Genomic DNA, 18,629 nt, shown 5'->3' on the forward strand with positions numbered 1-18,629 from the left:
GTTCCCTATGTAATAGTGAATGTATTTAATTTTTACTTGTCTAGAAGTTTGTAAGATAAAGTACATTTTTATACCTTGATATTTCGCGTTTAAATTATTTTTTAAGAGAGATTTTTTATTAATCATAATTATTTCATATTAATAATTTTGTACACATACACATATACTTATATTATTTTTACATATCGATAAATTGATAATTGCAGTATTTATTTTGATCATAACTTAAATAGTAATATAATCGTTTAAATAAAAGGATGCAAATTAACATAATTTAATCTAAATTAATTTAAGCAAAACATATAAACATTTAAGCGATATAAATTAAACTTCTATACTATTCCTCTCTTACGATTATTAAACTTCTATACAATCCTTACAATTTCTTAGTGTATCAAATATATAATTTGAGAAAATGACCAAAGTTTATAAAATACGTACAAATATATATTTATAAACTTTGCTAGTTTTTTCAAGTTATACATATATTTGACATACTAAATTCTAAATAAACACAGTGAAGAGTAATGAGGCATATAAAATATCCCTTGAAAACTTAATTTACAGCATGATAATTAAATCCAAGACGTCTTCAATTCACTTTATTAACACACATTAAAAATGTGTGTTTTATTTTATACATATTTAACTTAAATTCTCAATAGATAATGTTCAACCTTCTCGGATATAGCCGTGAACAAAATAATATACGAATGCGCGTGCGAATTGCATAACGTGAATGGTGTCGTTGACGTCGCCGTAATTAAACGCGGTCGTCGTCGGCCTCTGCTCTCGCTCCTCTCTCGCTAATTAATCGTAATTTATTAACAACGTCTTCGCTCGGCGTCGCTCGAGCACGGGCAGGTGAATAGAAACAACATGGGCGCGGTTTCTTCCTTCTTTTTTTCGCCCTCTGCTTCCATGGCTCCGCAGCACCCTGACCCTGGGCACACACACGGCCAGCTGTCTCACTCCACCCCTTTTGTAAGAGGTGCATACACTATTCTAAGAGTGGGATTTGTCTATCCCTGCGAACGCAGAGAGAAAGAGAGAGAGGGAGAGAGAGGAAGAGAGAAATGGAGGGAAAAAGAGAGAGAGAGAGAGAGAGAACGAGAGAGAGGAAAAAAAGGGCTGTTTAGTGCGCGAGAGAGAGAGAGAAAAAGGACGACAGGATCGTCGGGCGAGAGAACCAGGGCAAAGGAACTTTTGTAGAGAGCCCGCGAAATAATTAGCATGCTCTCCTCGGCAGCCTAATTTTAATGGAATACCGACATACGGCGTTTCATATTGTAATTCGTCTTACATTGTAGCTCGTACGGCTCTGAATATTATTATCCTTCGCGTTTCCTCCTCGCGACAAACGTCCTCACGGACGTTGAAAAGAGTAACGCGCGTATCATACAATGTATAATGCTCGATTGAATCGCGAAGAAAATTTTCGCGATTTTTGTAATACTTTCACGCACAAATTAATTCGCTTAATACTCGTGTAAAAGATAGAAGAGGGTTTGCAGAAGAGAAGAGAGAGGCGAAGCAATTCACTTTATAGTAAAATTAGAAAAATTTTTATTTAATTAAATTTGACTTAATTATTAAACATTAAATTTGATTTCAATGATTATTCTATAAATTAAATGATGGCTGCAATAGATATGATTAGAAAATAAACATTTAAAAAATAAAATTTTTTAAAATAAAAAATAATATTCTTTCTATAAATTGTATAATGCCTGCAATAGATATAATTAGAAAATAAATGATTTAAAAAATAAAAATTTGGGAATTTTTCGTAGTTTTGTCTCTAACCGAAATTATGTCACTATTTGTTAGAATTAGTAGAACCAATAATTAAAAAATCAAATTTGCACAAATCAGATAGAAAGTTTATTCGTATGTATATAAAATTGGTGCGCTTTAATGTAGGTATTTGTAATAAAAATATTTAACAGAATTTTTTATATAGATATAGATATAAGGTTGAAAAATTTGAGAAATCTTTTTAGAAACGTATTTTTAAAAAGCCTCAAATATAGAAACACTTTAATAAAAATACAAATTTTTATCTCTATTCTCTTCCTCATGAAACAGCCATTAAAAATTAAATTTTTTTTTCCTCAAATTTTTTCAGCCTTATATCTATAGCCTAAATTCTGTTAAATGTTTTTCGCACATAAACTGTTGCTAAAAAAAAAAGATTTGTAAAATCTTAATATCACAGTAAAATATCGACTTTGTATATAAAAAAAATAGTAATCTCCTTTAACAATTGTAACGATTCGAAGGCGTTACACGTTCAAGTGACAGAACCTCGCGGTTCTCCAAAAAAAAAAAAAAAACACCCGGTAGATTTCTGCAAACCTAGCGCGATGAAGGCGCGAGTCGTAGAATTCACACGCATACACGCGTCTATGCAAACGTGCGTTCGCGGTTGCGCGCGCAATTGGCGCAAGATTGCGAAAGGAAAGAAGAGAGAGGAGAAGCGGAGAAAGAACGAGAGAAGAAACGAGCGTGCACACTCGTGCGCTCTCGCACGCACGTATGACACGCACGCACGCATGCACGCAACGCTCTTGTAATAGCGCGCGCGTCGGCTGCGAAAACCGGCGTGCGAAAAGCGACCAATCGCGAGCCAGAAGTGGGAGTTGGTGGGGGTCACCCACGTGGTCCGCGAGCGGCCAATCGGCCCGCGCCATCGCGTATCTCGAGTCGGTTTCCCGCCACGTTCGCATCATTCGCGTTCGCGAAAAAGAGAGAGTGCACGCGCGCGAGAACGCACGAATTTGCGAAGGAAGGAGGGAGAGAGCGAGACGGCTGGCTCGAGAAAAGAGAGGAAGAGAGACGAGTTTGCATCGAGTCTTGATTCCTCTTCCCCCTCCCCTTACCCTATTCTGGGAGGCAAAGGGGTGAAAGAGGGGCACAACGCGCCAAACGAGAGAACCCCTTAGAATCCCGCCGCGTTGCGGTCTAGCCAAAGAGAGGAGAGCCTGTGGAAGGAAGGTGCGTCGTTGTCGCAAAGAAAGAGAGAGAGAGAGAGAGAGAGAAAGACAGGAGGGAGGGAGGGAGGGAGGAAATTTCTTTCGGACACGCCGCGAGGAAAGAGAGAGAGAGACAAACGGACTTGGCGAACCTTAAACTCGGTGCAATCGGGACGAGCCATTTCTGCGAGGACACGCCGGCCGGTCTCCATCGTCGTCGTCGCTTTCTTGCGATCGAGCTGCTGACGGACAGCCACCGGAAGCGCGTCAGATTCGCGCAACAGCGCCGCGTTTGCGAGAGACGAAGGGAGAAAGAGAGAGAGAGAGAGAGAGGGAGAGAACGAGAGACCGCACACACAGTCGTCGCCTATCCGCGGATCGAGCGGCTCGCAGTCGGCCAGTCGAGGCGCGAGGAAGCTAGCAGCGGAAAACAAAAGAAGGTGCCCCAGCCGAGAGAGAAGAGCGAACCCAAGAGTCGTCGAAAGTCATCGTTCCAAGAAGGACTCCCTCGTGTGCTTTCTCGCCCCCGTGCATCGTTCGTCGCCCACCCCCGGCGTTATCATTATACATATATTTCCGCGTGTGTGAGACCCTCCTCCCCCTTCCGTACCACGATCCATCCGCGATCGAGATCCTGGTGAAATAGAGAGAGTCCCGCCGTCATCGCCAGGATCCACATCGCGTTTGTTCCTCAGAGATACGTGCCTCTCTCGTCGTGCGCGCGAGAGAAAGAGAGAGAGAGAGAGAGAGAGAGAGAGAGGGAAGAAAGAAAAGAAAAACAACAACGGACGCCTTCGGATTCCCAGATTCGCGATTCACCAATTAACAATTCTCTCTCTCTCGAGTCCCATCTCGTCTCTCGTCCTCGTGTTTCGCGCGCGCTCTCTCTCTCTCCCCCCCGAGACCTCCGGGTCCGAGAAAACGGTGGTCCCCGCGTCGTCGTCGTCCACGACGAAGGTCAGTATTCGCAGTCGGGTGTCCGGGGCCGCGCGCACGCGCACCGGATTCGAGGGTCGGAGAGCCGTCATCGGGGCACCGATAATACGCGGGACACGTGACCGGGAAGCCGGCATCATAGCGTCGAGAAACGAGCAGCCAGCAGCCAGCACCATGTCCAAGCTCTACGTGGGCAATCTGCCATCGGATTGCAACGAGAGCGCTCTCAGGCAGCTCTTCCAGGAGCACAGTTTGGCCTGCACGACGATCCTGGTGAAGCGAGGCGGCTACGCGTTCGTCGACTGCGCCGATCAGTCCACGGCCGATCGGGCGATCGACAAGCTGAACGGTGAGTGACGTTTTACATGAGATGAATTTTTTAGCTTAGCCTAGGCCAGCCTTTCTCGATGCTTCTTATACAATGCTTTGCTTTCCATCCTGATAACAACGTTGACGGCGACGACGGCGACGAAGAGGAAGGAAGATCGAAGAGGAACTCCCGAGTACCTGATTATTTGTTGTACACTAATAAAACGCTTTTTTTACGCTTTGCCTACCTACACTGCTGCTTTTAATGCTACCTAGCTTATTGCCAATTGTTGTTGTTGAGCTTACGATCCTTTCCCTCGTCATTAATGTTAAGTAGCCAATATGCGAAAATTGTAGGCTAGTGGAGATGAAGATTTTCGACGAATTCAGTCGATTTCTATATTTCTTTTTTTTCTCATTTTTATCTATGTTGCTACTTGTACAAAATCTTAGCTACTTTTACTTGTCAACCTTGCTTTTGTAAAATATACAAAAAGTGAATAATTGCGTCGAAGGCGAATCTTGATCTCCACGCTTTGTATGAACCGCTTCTTGCTAGATTGTAATGCTTCTAAATAAAAATGCTAGAGTATTTGTCATGCGTTTTCGAAGAGACGACTGAAAAATATCCCGGCAAGTCTCTCGAAAGATTTCTCCACGAAATATATGTACATATGTCACGTTGTCATCACATCGATGGTTGACGGTCGATTGTTTTTTTTTTTTTTTTCCTCGATAGACGCACGCTTTGACGTGAAATTGGATGACGTCTCTTTCGATTTATAAATACACAAAATAATGACTCGATATGACAAACGAAACTGTCATTATCATATCAGTATATCATATCAGTAATTATACCATATAATTTGCATTATATCAGTATAACTGTCAATAATTATCGAAGATATCTCATATGTTTTCGATCGACAAATAATTTAATTCCAATTTCACTGGTAAAAAGTATTCGAATAATTGCGAAAAGAATTTTAGTTGCTCGGGTAAAAATATGTCAGTCATATAGTAATATGTCAAATTGCCCAAATATGATATAAATTATTCGACAAATAAATAATTGAGACAACACTCAAGTGAGCGAATAATTGACGGCTACTTATAAGAACAGCTTCTGATCGAATTGACTTTTATTGGTTGATAAAAAACTTAATTCTCGCAGTTACGCAATCTTCATCTGTATATACGCACACGTGACATTTATATATATTACATTTTTATTTCTCTATAACACTATAAAAATTTATAATAATATACAGGCTTTACACATGCAAACATAATTGATGGAAAAATATTTAACAGTCGAAATGGCTCGCGCGTTTGATTGTTTGGTATAAAATAAATTAATAAATAGATAAATAAAATAAATAAATAAATAGATAAATAGATAAATGAAGATAAATAGTGATACGCTCGCGAAAATATTTATTCCAGTTTCAATTTCGCTGTCAGATTAAGATCTGCTCGTAAAGCTCGCGTGAATTTAACGAGCGTCCGAATTAGGATATTGCCCAAAAACACGCGTAATTGACGTTTATATCTCGAACTTTACCTAGGCTCGAGAATTCGCTTCGATTCGCACGAACGAGATTGTACGGTTTGAGAGCTTCCGACTCGGACTTCTGTCAAAAAAAAAAGAAAGACGACCTTTTGCTCGATTCACAAATTCCTTCTAATCTTGCCGTGTCATTTTTTCGGGAAGGTCCAGTATATGTCGACTAAAAGAATATAATATATATACGATATATCTTATCTCGTTCTGAAGTCTATCGGGAAATCAAGTTGCTACAAAATTATTATCAGTGATAATATTGTCTCAAAAGTCGCTGGAAACGTCACCGCAAACGTTTCGCAATAAAACATATGATTAACTCTCAATGAACATCCGGCGAATATCGAGGATAACTGAGTCACATAAAATTATCTCATACAAGATTATAGATTTTTTGGAGGATTTAGATTTTTCATATATATAACTTTTTATTTATTATATATTTTTAATTTATTATATATATAAGCAAAAAATATATATATATATATATTTCTTCCCTCGCCTTTTTAACTTTGCCTCTGGATCTCAAGTCGGAGTCTGTTGAGAAAAAGTACTTTATTAATTTTCTACGAGATGCGCAACACCAGAGGCATTTCACCTCTGCTCGACAACTCGCGCGGAAAACTTATTCACGTGGTGAGAGACACTCATCAATAAATTGGCGCCAGTTTTGGACAAGGTCGCGTCTGTGTGCGATAAGTTGCTGATAATCGTGCGTGTCGTACCGTCATCTCGATCGCTCCGATTACGAGAGACCGGCCTCTTCCCGCCAAAACCGAAAAGCACATTGGTGAACGCGATAAAACACGTTTCTTCCCGGGAAGCACATAAATATTCGTCGAAAAGACGTTTCTTTTTTTTTCTACAAATTTTCAACAATTGCTCCGCGGGAGGCAACATATATCTCTCTCTTCTCCTCGACAATAAAATACTAGTTCTGGCACCTGAAAGATCCTATTAACTCGAATCTTTACAACGGTTACAATGGCTCGTTCTGGAATGTTTTGCTTCTAACGTATTTTCAGAATCTATAGAATACGAAATATTGAAAGTATACTGAAAAAAAAATTTGTTAAATTGACTAAACCTTTCAACTAAATATTATTTTGTTAATTGAACATATAGAAATATTTAAATTAAATATAACATATTAATTGAAAGATTTAGTCAAGTTAACAATTTTTTTTTCATTGTGCAAGAAGAAATCGAGAATTTTTGTCAGCAAATATCTTACATAATTTTATACAAAATGCTCGTCAAGAATTATAAAAAAAAAATTAAGCCATCGACAAATTCTTATACTTTTCTGTTTATTCGTCGAAAAAAAATTAATTCATCAAAGACTTACTACTCATAACAGCAGCTTAAAGAAAAATATATATAAGAGAAAGAAATCTCTCGAATCTGTCTCCTTTAAAAAAATCTGTATAGAAGAACATTAAATGAGCTATCATTCGCGCAGAGAGAAAGAGAGAGAGAGAGAGAGAGAGAGATTCCTCTCTCGTCATCTCGATATATAATCCTGATCTAACGCTCCCGACTTATGACTTATCCCGGCCGATCGTGAGAATTTTGAACCGGCGCTATATGAAAGAAGTCACGCCCGGCGACGAGCGGTAATCGGTCGACGAGTTCTCCCGAAGAGAAGAAATGTGGTCAAGGTCGCGAATGGCGGTGCGCACGCTTGACATATGAAGCTCCCGCCATCGCCCCCGCCCGACCTCGCCCCTTTCCTCCTCTTTGCCGCCGCCGCCGACGCCATCGTCGTCTTCTCTCCTCTCGCCGAGGTTGAAATTTACATCGCGCGCGAATAGCCGCCAAATAACCCCCTCGTCACCCCTCCGTCTCTCGTCTACGCCGAAAAATCGGCTGGTCGCGACTCGTCACGTTCCGCGGCGGCCATGCCTATACTCTCTGGTATTCAGATCATAAATTCCATTGACACAACACTCCATGGCTCTCTCTTTCGCGCGACCATCTCGTTACAGCGCGTTAATGCACGCGCGTGCACATTCGGGGCCACGTCTCACCCTTGAACTTCTTCTTGGACGAGGAAACTCGATTCTCGCCAATTCCAACGAGAAACGAGACGAAAACACGTGTATCTTTCTCGAGGCAGCTTTGCGAGACCAAGACGAGTATGAAATTATAATTTTTTTATCAATTATATAATTACAATTGTTATTTTTTAATAAAATTTTTACGCCAGTTTCTTTTACGAAAGAAGATCAATTTTTAAGAAATTTTTGGAGATTGTGATTCGAGGCTGTAATTATTATATAATATGCTCTTAATATCGTGGGATTTTTGTTCAAAACATTCTTTATATATCTTTAAATAAGAATATATATATGTACATAATTTTTTTAGAGAAAGAAAATCAATCTCTAAGAAATTTTTGAGACTATTATTTGATTATAAAATGCTTTTATATATATAATATTGTGGGTTTTTTTATCGAAACATTTTGTCGACAAAAAAAATTTATATATCTTTAAATAAGAATATAGATATATGTATTTTATTTAAAATATTTAATTTTTTCGTCGAAAAAATGTTTAATCAAAAATCCTACGATATTAAAAGCGCTTAAGAAATTATTCTTTATATAAAAAAAATGCCTGTATAAGGACAATCAATTTTTAAAAAATTTTCGAGGCTATAATTATATAAGATGCTTTTAGTATCGTGGAATTTTTGTTCGAAAATTTCTTTCGACGAAAAACATAATTATATATGTATCTTTAAATCAGAATATATATGTATATTATTTTATTAAAAATGTATAACTCTTTTCCTCGAAAGAATCTTTCGATAGAAAATCCTACGATATTTTATAATCGCGAATAATTGTCTCGATAATTTCTCAAAGATCGATTCTCTTTTTATTAAAATATAAAAAATTGTAAAAATTTTATTTAAAAATTATAATTGTATAATCTATATATATATATATATATATATATATATATATAATATTTTAAATAATTCTGGCAATATCGGACAAGCTCGAGTCATATTTCGAGAAAAAAGAGGGAATGTAGAGACGCTGTAAATTTTCCGGAGACTCTTTTCTTAAAATATCTCCATACAATTATATTCCCTTAGCCGATATATCGAGCGCGCGAAAGGGCTGCTTAGAAATGAGCTACAGGAAGGAGAGCCGGGACCGAAGCGAGCCTCTGGAGCGATTCATGCTTCCTCTCTTTCTCTTTCCCTCTACTTTTCGTTAGCAATACATTGCTTCTGCAGCGTAAGGGCCGATCCTCCGGATACAATGCCGCGAAGAACGTTACCGAGCCGAGGCTAGAACTAGTTTGGTGGGTTGTTGAGTTAGGTTTTAGAAGAGAACTCTACCAAAGAGCCGCGCGCGTGCTCTAATCGGGCTAGCGAACGAATAAGCTGTGTGTTCGCATCGTTTTAGAGCAGTCGCCGATATACCGGAGCAAAGTATATCTAACTACCTGAAATTCTTCAAATATTTCGTCACCTAGTCTGTCGTTCTAATAGTTTATTCTAGAGATGTTAAAAATATTCTCCTTTCTCGGATTTTTATGTTTAATCAAATTATTTTGCACGTACAATAATTATAAAGAGTAATAATAATGTGATAGCACAGTTTAAGGAAAAAATACAGACAAGAAAGAGAAAGTAATTATTTCTCATAGTTCTTTTTATCATTGCATACGATTCCAGTCTCCAAATTACTTTATCACGTCACAATTTTGAGACATTTAAGCGATTAAAGTTGGAAAAAGGACCATTTTAATATATTTTATCGACTATAATATAAGACATTTGGACAAGTTTTAATTCTCAAAAAAATTTCTTGTGTCGATTATGATTAACAAGATATTTATGACTGAATATAGATTCTATTTAAAAAATTATGAATTAAGCTCTTGAGAATTTATCAAATATTCTTTTCAATATGTTTATTCAAACTTGAAGATTTTCCAGATCGTTAAATACAAATAAATAAAGCGGATGTCAAAATTTAAAACTCAGATTTTCTTATTAATTTCATTATTTTGAATTTATCAATTTTTATATCAGATTCGTATGTAATCATCTAAAACAATCTTTACGTTTGAATAAACATATTGAAAAATATAATAAATCTTCACAATAGTCTAATTTATAATTTCCTGCAATAAATTTCATATTTAATCATATAAAATGTCTTAATTATAATTAAGATATCTCTTTTCGAAAGTCGTGATAATATATTTAATTTTGAAACAAAACTTCCAATACGACATATATAATAATTATAACGATAAAATAGATTTTTTGCAACATTAATCACAAAATTGTGACAATTTGAATTTTTGAAACAATTTGAAATCCGAAATCGTATTGCAAAAAATTACGAAAAATAAGTATTCTTTCTTTTATATTAAAAAAAAAAAATTATTTTTTGATAAATTGTGTAATAGAAGCAATTATATAAATCATTAATAAGATAAAGTACGAAATTAATAGTAATTAATTAATAAATTAAACACAAATCGAATTTCCAAATATATTGGGGAAAATATATATAAATATATTCAAAATATCTTCAAAATCAAACACTACTTTAAAATTATGTCATTTGTGATACATTATTCTTTATAATTATTACTTGAGAATGGAAGGAGTTTTTTTTTGCTCGTTTATATTCAACAATTGAAAAAAAGTTACGAAAATCGTCCCTTCTAGAATCTTCTTGCCTGAACATATGAAAAAGTTTTCGAGGATTTTCTTAAAGAGAGGACGGAAGATTTTTCTCAAATTCCATGCCGGTCGCAGGCCACGCTGTGAAGCTATATCATGGCCTGCATGTGCGTGCACAGCATGCGTCTTCCTCTTTCACAGCCGGCGTTCGTGCACGCCATTCTGCTCAGCACGATCCCGTAGACACGAGAGAGAGAAGCCGAGGCCGAAAGTCGGAGCCGGAGACGCCAACAGGAAGCTGCCACATTCTTCCATTCTCGACGTCTCCTCTCTAACACTTTCTTCTTTCCTCGTAACGTGCTTCTAGCTCGTATCGAATCGATCAACCGTTATCTCTTCTAAGGCCCTCACGGTTATATCTGTTACTTATCGGAGGAAGTATACGAGAATCAAAAGTAATCTCAAATAATCTCACAGATAACTATTTATTGCTCCATGTGTCCTCCATGTATTGTCCAAATCTTAAACATCTTTCTAACAACATATGACCTTTGATCCTTCCGTGCCTAAAAGAGCCCTTCTTTTGAAATCCTATAGTATTTTTTATTTTTAGATATTTCTGACAAAGGCAGATTTTTTTTCTCTCTAAAAGAAATAGAGAAATCTTAAGCTTATTTTTTGATAATATTTATATAATGAAAAATATATAATATTCAATTTAACTTTATCATAAACAGTTTTCTATTATTTAAATTTTTCGGTGGCTACACATCAAATATTTATTTAATGACTAAACATACTTGCTAATTTGAAAAAAATTATTTATTCAATTTTAAACGTGAAAGAAATTCCTACATCACATTAAATAAGAATATATATATATATATATTAAAATATAATTATATATTATATATATCATATACAATTTAATAATTGCGTAATTATAATAATGTACAATTATTAATTAACATAATCTAATTATATAATTATTATAGATTATATAATATATAATTATAGTATTATAATATATATATATATATATATATATAACTATTCCAATACTATATAGTCGCCAAATGCGAGAATTTACATCCGCCAAAGTAAAACTTAGAACGAGCAGATGCTCCTATAGGAATACATTATTCGCATCCTAAACTGCCTGTGTGCCTCGATATACTCCTTTTTCAAACATCTTAAAGAAACGTTCCATTTGCTCGAGATGTTTCACGTTTCCTTTTCTTTCTTTCAAAATGTACCTTAAACTATACTAAATCCTGATTATTTCGAACGTGTGTATTATAATTTTAAATATTAAAATATTAATAAGAAGCAAAGAGAGCGTTTGAAATATCCACATTTATAATTGAACAAAAAGTTATAAGTAAAAAATCTGTATACAACTTATTCTGAAAGTCATTCCCACGTTTTCCAAGCTGATGATTAAGACGGACGGTGTCAATCTCTTTGTACTTTGTACCCTTAATTTTCGACAGTTACGCAAAAAAGTCGCAATTCCCGGGTTTTAATACACGTATCGCGTAATTCGACGCACCTCGCCTCGAAAATAAACTTGGCGAAGGGATGGGGGAGGAGGGGGTGCGAGGGGGCGAGGGGGCGAGGGCCCCGAAAAAAGGTGCAATGACTCGGTATTATTTCTCTTCGCACCTTTCTCCACCGTGCCCCTCGGGCGTACCAGCCCAACCTAACGTAAGGAAAGGTTTTATGCGTATATATAAACCGAATAAACATGTCGCGCGCGCAAATTTCGTCCTTTTTTTGTAATCGCTGCCCGGGCCCCGGCTTGATTTGTCGCGTGCCCGCCGCTCGGGGGGGACCACCTGCCCCCGAAAAAAGTTACCTGTTAACAGTACACCGGTAACCGACACTGATGGGGCCTTACGATTCGCCTCCTCTCCTTGCACAGGCCTCAAGGCAGGCGGGCAGGCCGATTTCTCGATGCTCTTTCCACCGAGAGGAAGACCGAGACGGCAGAGAGAAAGAGAGATAGAGAGAAAGAGTGTCAATTATTATAATGGTTTTCCAGCGGACGACGAACGCGATCATTATTATCAACCGTTATAATCCGCTGCACCTGTGATTGATGCGTATCACTTATATTATATACTCCTTGAAAAATTCCTCCTTGAAAAATTCCTCCTTAAGATCAGTGCTTTTTAATTCCATCTAAACGCCACGTCCTTCAATTATTAGCGTAAAAATGCACGTTTTTACGTGATTTCTTTCAAATCGAAAAAACTCAATCTCCTTTATCTCTCTGAAGCGAAAAGAGAGATTCAAGTAAGAATTTTTTTCTTGCCAACGATTTGTCGTCTCAGCTCTTTTAATTTCAGACGGTTCTCAGGTTCGTGAAAACCCTTACCTTGCATCCTGCTTCTTCGAAAATGACTTTGCGTTAACATATTGTTTCACACAGCTATGCACGTTTCTGTCCAAAGCTTATACAATATGTCAGAGAGAACTGTTGAGTGTTAGGTATCGACTAGTATTGATTAAATATCAGTTATGACTATTTATATCAGTTACGAGGCGAGTACTCTGCAGATCCTGAATGGAGCTGTCATACTTGTTGCTTCTCGCATGCGACACATCTGGAGATATATTTCTGCTCTCTGAATCACGTTCTTGTCACGCCTTTATATCGTGCTTCGATATAATGCTCCGGAAGTGCGTAATATATATAATTTTTTCCGTATATATATATATTTTTTTTTTTAATATACTTATATAGAATATTCTGATATTGAATGATATTAACTTCCCAAGATAATAGATCGAAAAGGCTCTGACATACATATATAAATACAAATTGAGATATATGAAAAGAGCTAGTGAGAATCAGACACAGATATTAAAAATTATTTTTAAATTCCTCTATACTTATTTTATTCCAAATAAGTATAGAGGAATTTAAAAAAATAAATATAGAGGAATTTAAAAATAATTTTAAATAAAATTGTTTGAAAATTTTGAAGAAAGTATAAAGGAATTGAAAAATTAATTTCGAATAAAATAAATATAGAGGAATTTAAAAATAATTTATTTAAATAAAATATGTATAGAGGAATTTAAAAATAATTTTTAATATCTGTGCTGAGCCCTTTTCATATCTGAATTTATATTAATCTTCTACCTCGAAGAAATTATGGAGAAGAGAGTAATGTTTTCTTAGTTAATTAATTATTTAGCAACGAGTTTTATTTACATTCAATTAACGGAATTTCGAGAAGAATTAGAGAAACGGAGCAGCATCGACGCGAGTAAAGCTTGAAAGAAACGCCGGCACGTTTGTAAAGAGGAAGGAAGTTGCTATCTTTAGCGCCACGAAGAGAGATTGCAGTAGCGTGTCTCTATCTTTTTTTCTCTCCTCTCTCTCTCTCTCTCTCTCTCTCTCTATCATTTTTTCTCTCTCTTTTCTGTCTCTTTATTCGCGTCTTCCTCTCCCTCGTTCTACCATCACAAAATGATTCCATTTCACGATAACCGCGTAGAAATAACAGATTATTATCCACGATATTTATGCAACATTTAAGTTTACCTTCTATTAAAGAAATGTTTGATGAAAGAAAAATTATAATAAATGTTTCTTTCTCTCCACACACATACACACGCATACAGAAAATCGTGCTCCAGATGTTCGATCTCCTACTCGTCAACAGTCGTTCTCTATTTGTCATTCTCAGTCTCTTATCGCATTTATTTTAGGAATTTATTCACGATTTTGCTTTATTGAGAAAATACAGTTTTATATAACTCAAAGCATTGTTATTATATTAACTCGGGCGCGATACGCAACGTATTTATATAATCTCTGATCCCTGTATGATTCAATCGTACAACAGAATAAATATCTCTCTCTTCCCTTATTTTTTATTATCTTAAAATTCTCTCTCAATATACACATCTGGTTCTAATCTGCTCTTATTCTTTATTTTTAGGAATAATTCTAAATATTTTTTTCACATATCTTATATTTTCTATTTCACGTCTATCTCTTAGTTAAGCCTCGTCGGAATAATCTCTGTTCTATGCTGCTATTAATAAATATTTTTTATTCCCTATTGTATACTCTTGTATTACGCGATAGTTCTTATCATATATTTTTCATTCCTTCAAAAATTATTTTTTCTTAAAATACATCTTCCTCTCTCTTTCCTTTTCAAAAGAGGACACATCTTTGTCTATCGTGACCTCCACCCGGCTCTGCTCGGAGAGACACGTGTTTGTTTTAGATACCCGGCCATTGACTTCCCGACAAACAGCGCGCCGGAGTTTTCGGCATAAGTCGCCTCCAAGTCGAAATCGTCTCTCCCTTCTGCTCCGTGTTTTTATTCGTCATCCACACAGCCTACATTTGTAGCGTCTCCTCCAATTCTGTGAGTTTCTCAGTAAAAGAGAAAGACTTTTTCAATGAAGCCGCGAGCTCCATTGAACCTCGCCCTCCCAATCTGCTTCCTTTTTTTACCTTTGAGTTTCACGCGATATCAGCTATTTTCGGTGTCAATGAAGCCAAATAGTATATTTGTCAATCGTAAATTTTGAAGCAAGAAAGCGAGTTATTTTATTTTGCAGACAATTCCACGCAAGTCATTAAAGATAAAACAATTATTTTTTTAATCATCTTATAAAGAAGTATATTAAATGAGATAAAAAAAACACCACGTTGGCAGGACATTCTTATTCTTACAGTTTTACAAATCTGTTGTTCGCTTCGAATTATATATTTCAACTTTGAATAATTTATTATTATTCTTATTTATTTATTTGTATAAACGAGAAAAAATTAATCTTTTTAGAATCCTTTTTAAATACAGAAAAGTTTGTTACAATATTAACATCAAATAGATAATAGATGATTGAAAAATTGAAATAATTAAAAAATTAAAGTCATCATCCTTTCAAATAAGTACGTGAAGTTGAAATTGAGAATGTCAAATTTAACTTTAATTTAAACTTAAGATAATGAAATAATGCTCATTCAAAAGAACTTTCTTTGATTATAAGTGACATATATGAAAGAAATCAACGCAATATTAATTGATTAAATATATAAATCGGAGCAAAAACAATGCGTCCATTTATCAAAGAGAAACAATAGATTTAAAAAATTCTTCTAATTTTTAAATGTATATTTTATATAATTTATTTATATTTTTTAATTTACTTGTATTTTTTAATTTTTTGAATGTTGGTATTTATTAATTTTATTATTATAGCACACATTACATTGTACCTTTCGATTATTTAAATCGCTCTACTTCTACTTATTTCAAATAGTACAAATTGTACAAATTGTACATATAAATATAGATATAGCATAGAAAATAATCTCGCCGAATAATGTAAAGAATTTCAAAAATGCGAGGTGTCGATCGAGAACAGGATTTCGCCCTCGAGTTGTTGTCGCGAATTTCGACGAGGATTTTGTGAAATTATTGAGAAATCGAGATAGCGCATTCTGCGGCCGTTTACTCCTGAACGGACCCCATTTCAGGTGTCCCGTTAACTCTTAATCGCCACTCATCGACGACGAGATCGGTCAATTAGCATCCAGTGTAGCCTCAATGAATTCGAATGAAGCGAACGACAATTTGTAAAACTGTAAGAATAAGAATGTGGCGATTTTTTTTAAATTTTTTTATCAAATAATAAATTTGATAAATTTTTTAAATACAAATCTATTTTTTTAACTTAAATTTCGAAAGCGCAAATAGTGTCAAAAATGTCGAGAGAAACTTTCGTTACGTCGGAATTTCGTCAAAGTGTTAAGAGAGGAAGTGGGGATAGAAAGAGATCTCGCGTCTTGATTGATCCTAATTGTACAGCTGATTTAACAGAAGTTTCATTTAGAAAACTTAATTAGCCGCAGTATTGAAAGGCATTGAAGGCCCGCGATAAATGATAAGAGTTACGAGCGGGTTAAGGGCGAATAAAAGAGAGAAAGAGAGAAAGGCGGATGAGGAACCTGCCCACGTGCGCGTAATTGTCAGTTACACGCGGAGAGGAAACTCGAGTCTTTCGACAGGTGTCAATGAACCGGTCAACGACGTATCCATCGTCGAGGATAGGCGACGAAGAAGCGGCGATCGAGTGCCTCGGAGTGGAGGGAGGAGAATGAAAAAGAAACAAAAAAAAAGAAAAATACGAGCTAGGTTCGCGCGTTCGCACCTGCCTCTTCGTCGTGCTAGCCGAGCTCGTGCAATGTGATTTCGTTCGACTCGAGCAGGCAAAGTGTCAACTGAAGACGGTTCCGAAAAGATCCGATTTTCCGTACAAAAAGAGAGAGAGAGAGAGAGAGAGAGAGAGAGAGAGAGAGAGAGGGACAATTAAAAAAATATATAAGATTTTTTCCTCAGAGTGTAAAAAAATAATATATACATTATATAATTTTTTTTTGTAATATATATTGGCTTAAAAATTCAATCTTTTATTTAATTAATAATTTACTTTTGTTATATAATTTATAATATATATAATTATAATATACTGTATATATATTTATAATTAATATAATAAATTATATAACAGAAATTAAATATAATTATACAGAATTATTAATTATATAAAAGAATTGAATGTTTAAGCCTTTTATTTATAAAATGTCACCACATTTTGTATTATTAATTTCTATAGAATTATATAAAAGCAGATAAAAAAATAATATATTTAATATATAACCCACACGAAAAAAATATAAAGCGCGAAGAAATTAATTTTAATAAATTTGCAAGAAAGAAATGCCGATAATAGACGGTCATATTGCAAACATATGCGACATATAATGGAAATTATACATATGCGTCCAAGTGTTCCTTGTCTATTATTATCGGCATTTCTTTCTGCGCTGCTTCTTCACGCATATTTTGTAATTTCACGGGAAAAGGGAGACGAGAAGAAGAATTATCTTCCCGTATGCGGGAAAATTACGATTTCAGGAAATCTTACGAGTCTCGAGCGTAAAATGGACCCCTCCGCTGTGAACCGAAAAATCGTAGTAGTTAGATATGCTTCTTTTTCCCCAAAAATATTTCTTATTCAAATCCAGAGCAGGTATAAGAATCACAATTATAATTGTCCCGTTGTATTTTATTATAGTATATATAAATGCAAAATTTTATTTTACTACTAATTATATAATGTGCAAATTTCTAATAATCTTAAAAATCTTAAATATAATTAAATAAATAAAAAAATATATACATAATTAAATAAATAAAAAAATTTTTTAAAAATAATCTAAAAATCTTAAAAAAAAAAAAAAAGAGAAAACGTAACGAAAGCAATTTTTATATCTTACAGTAAGATCCCAGTAGAATATCAATCAATAAAAAAAAACGATTTACGTCGCGATACTCTCGAATGCTCCAAAAAGTGACGACATTCTTCTTACACTGAAAGTGAGTTACGTAGACTTTATCGAGTCATAATTTAATCTCCGGTTAACGATAAGAAAACATGCCGAGAAACAGAACCTGCCCTGAGAAACATACAAAAATACGAAGAATTACGAAAAGTTTGAGGGAGAACAAAATGTCAATCGGTGAAAATACGCACGTGTCTTTTGCGATATATGTGAATTTTTCGAACCATGATGCTGTTTATATTATATTCCCGTAATCTCTATTATACAATCCAAATATTACTCTTAATTTTAATTAAAAATAATAACAAAATGAGAAGACTGAAATATAAATGCAAAAATTTAAGTAGAAAATGAGATGATCCTTCGATCCTTCTTTTCGAGTCTTCTTTCGGACTTCAACAGATCAGTTGATAAAAAATTACAAAGGGAATTCATGCCTCAAAAGGTTCCAGTCACATAAAGAAAATTTTAAGATAAGTTTGTTGGCGCCTGACTCTATTAGCATTTCCTACCTGAATTTTTGTACTCGAGTGAAAAATTTGCAAAGAAAAAAATTCCTATATATGTGTATCATATATATGATACATATTTTGATATAAATTTTAATTATACATATATAGGAATTTATATACATACATATACATCATATACACATAATAATCGACGATGACAAAGTGAATCTAAGTAATGATAAACATGTTAAATAAAATGAAAGTATCAGTAATCACTCATAGAAAATCATCGCGTTATCTTAGCAGATAAGCCTTGAAAACTTTGCGGTATTCAATACCCAAATATAGAT

General features: G+C 35.1%; 1 protein-coding gene and 1 long non-coding RNA gene across 9 annotated transcripts in view; one reads left to right on the forward strand and one right to left on the reverse strand.

The window, feature by feature from the left end:
- The window catches only part of LOC145935442 (uncharacterized), an 80,993-nt gene that overhangs the window by 18,720 nt on the left and 43,644 nt on the right, over positions 1–18,629 (reverse strand). The gene's annotated exons all lie outside the window — the stretch shown is intronic.
- The window catches only part of Imp (IGF-II mRNA-binding protein), a 129,483-nt gene continuing 113,990 nt past the window's right edge, over positions 3,137–18,629 (forward strand). For 4 of the 8 annotated variants that reach the window (XM_083036795.1, XM_083036794.1, XM_083036796.1 and 1 more), the window contains exon 1: positions 3,139–4,260. In XM_083036795.1, coding sequence (XP_082892921.1) covers positions 4,086–4,260 — 175 coding nt within the window. In that variant the 5' untranslated portion in view covers positions 3,139–4,085. Of the gene's footprint in view, positions 4,261–18,629 lie in introns of all 8 variants that reach the window. The other 4 variants (XM_083036791.1, XM_083036792.1, XM_083036793.1 and 1 more) reach the window with 3 other exon arrangements.

Source organism: Prenolepis imparis, unplaced genomic scaffold, assembly GCF_030444845.1.
Source record: "Prenolepis imparis isolate NDT839.2.m4 unplaced genomic scaffold, iyPreImpa1.0 SCAF_4, whole genome shotgun sequence".
In the NCBI taxonomy this organism is placed as follows: domain Eukaryota; kingdom Metazoa; phylum Arthropoda; class Insecta; order Hymenoptera; family Formicidae; genus Prenolepis; species Prenolepis imparis.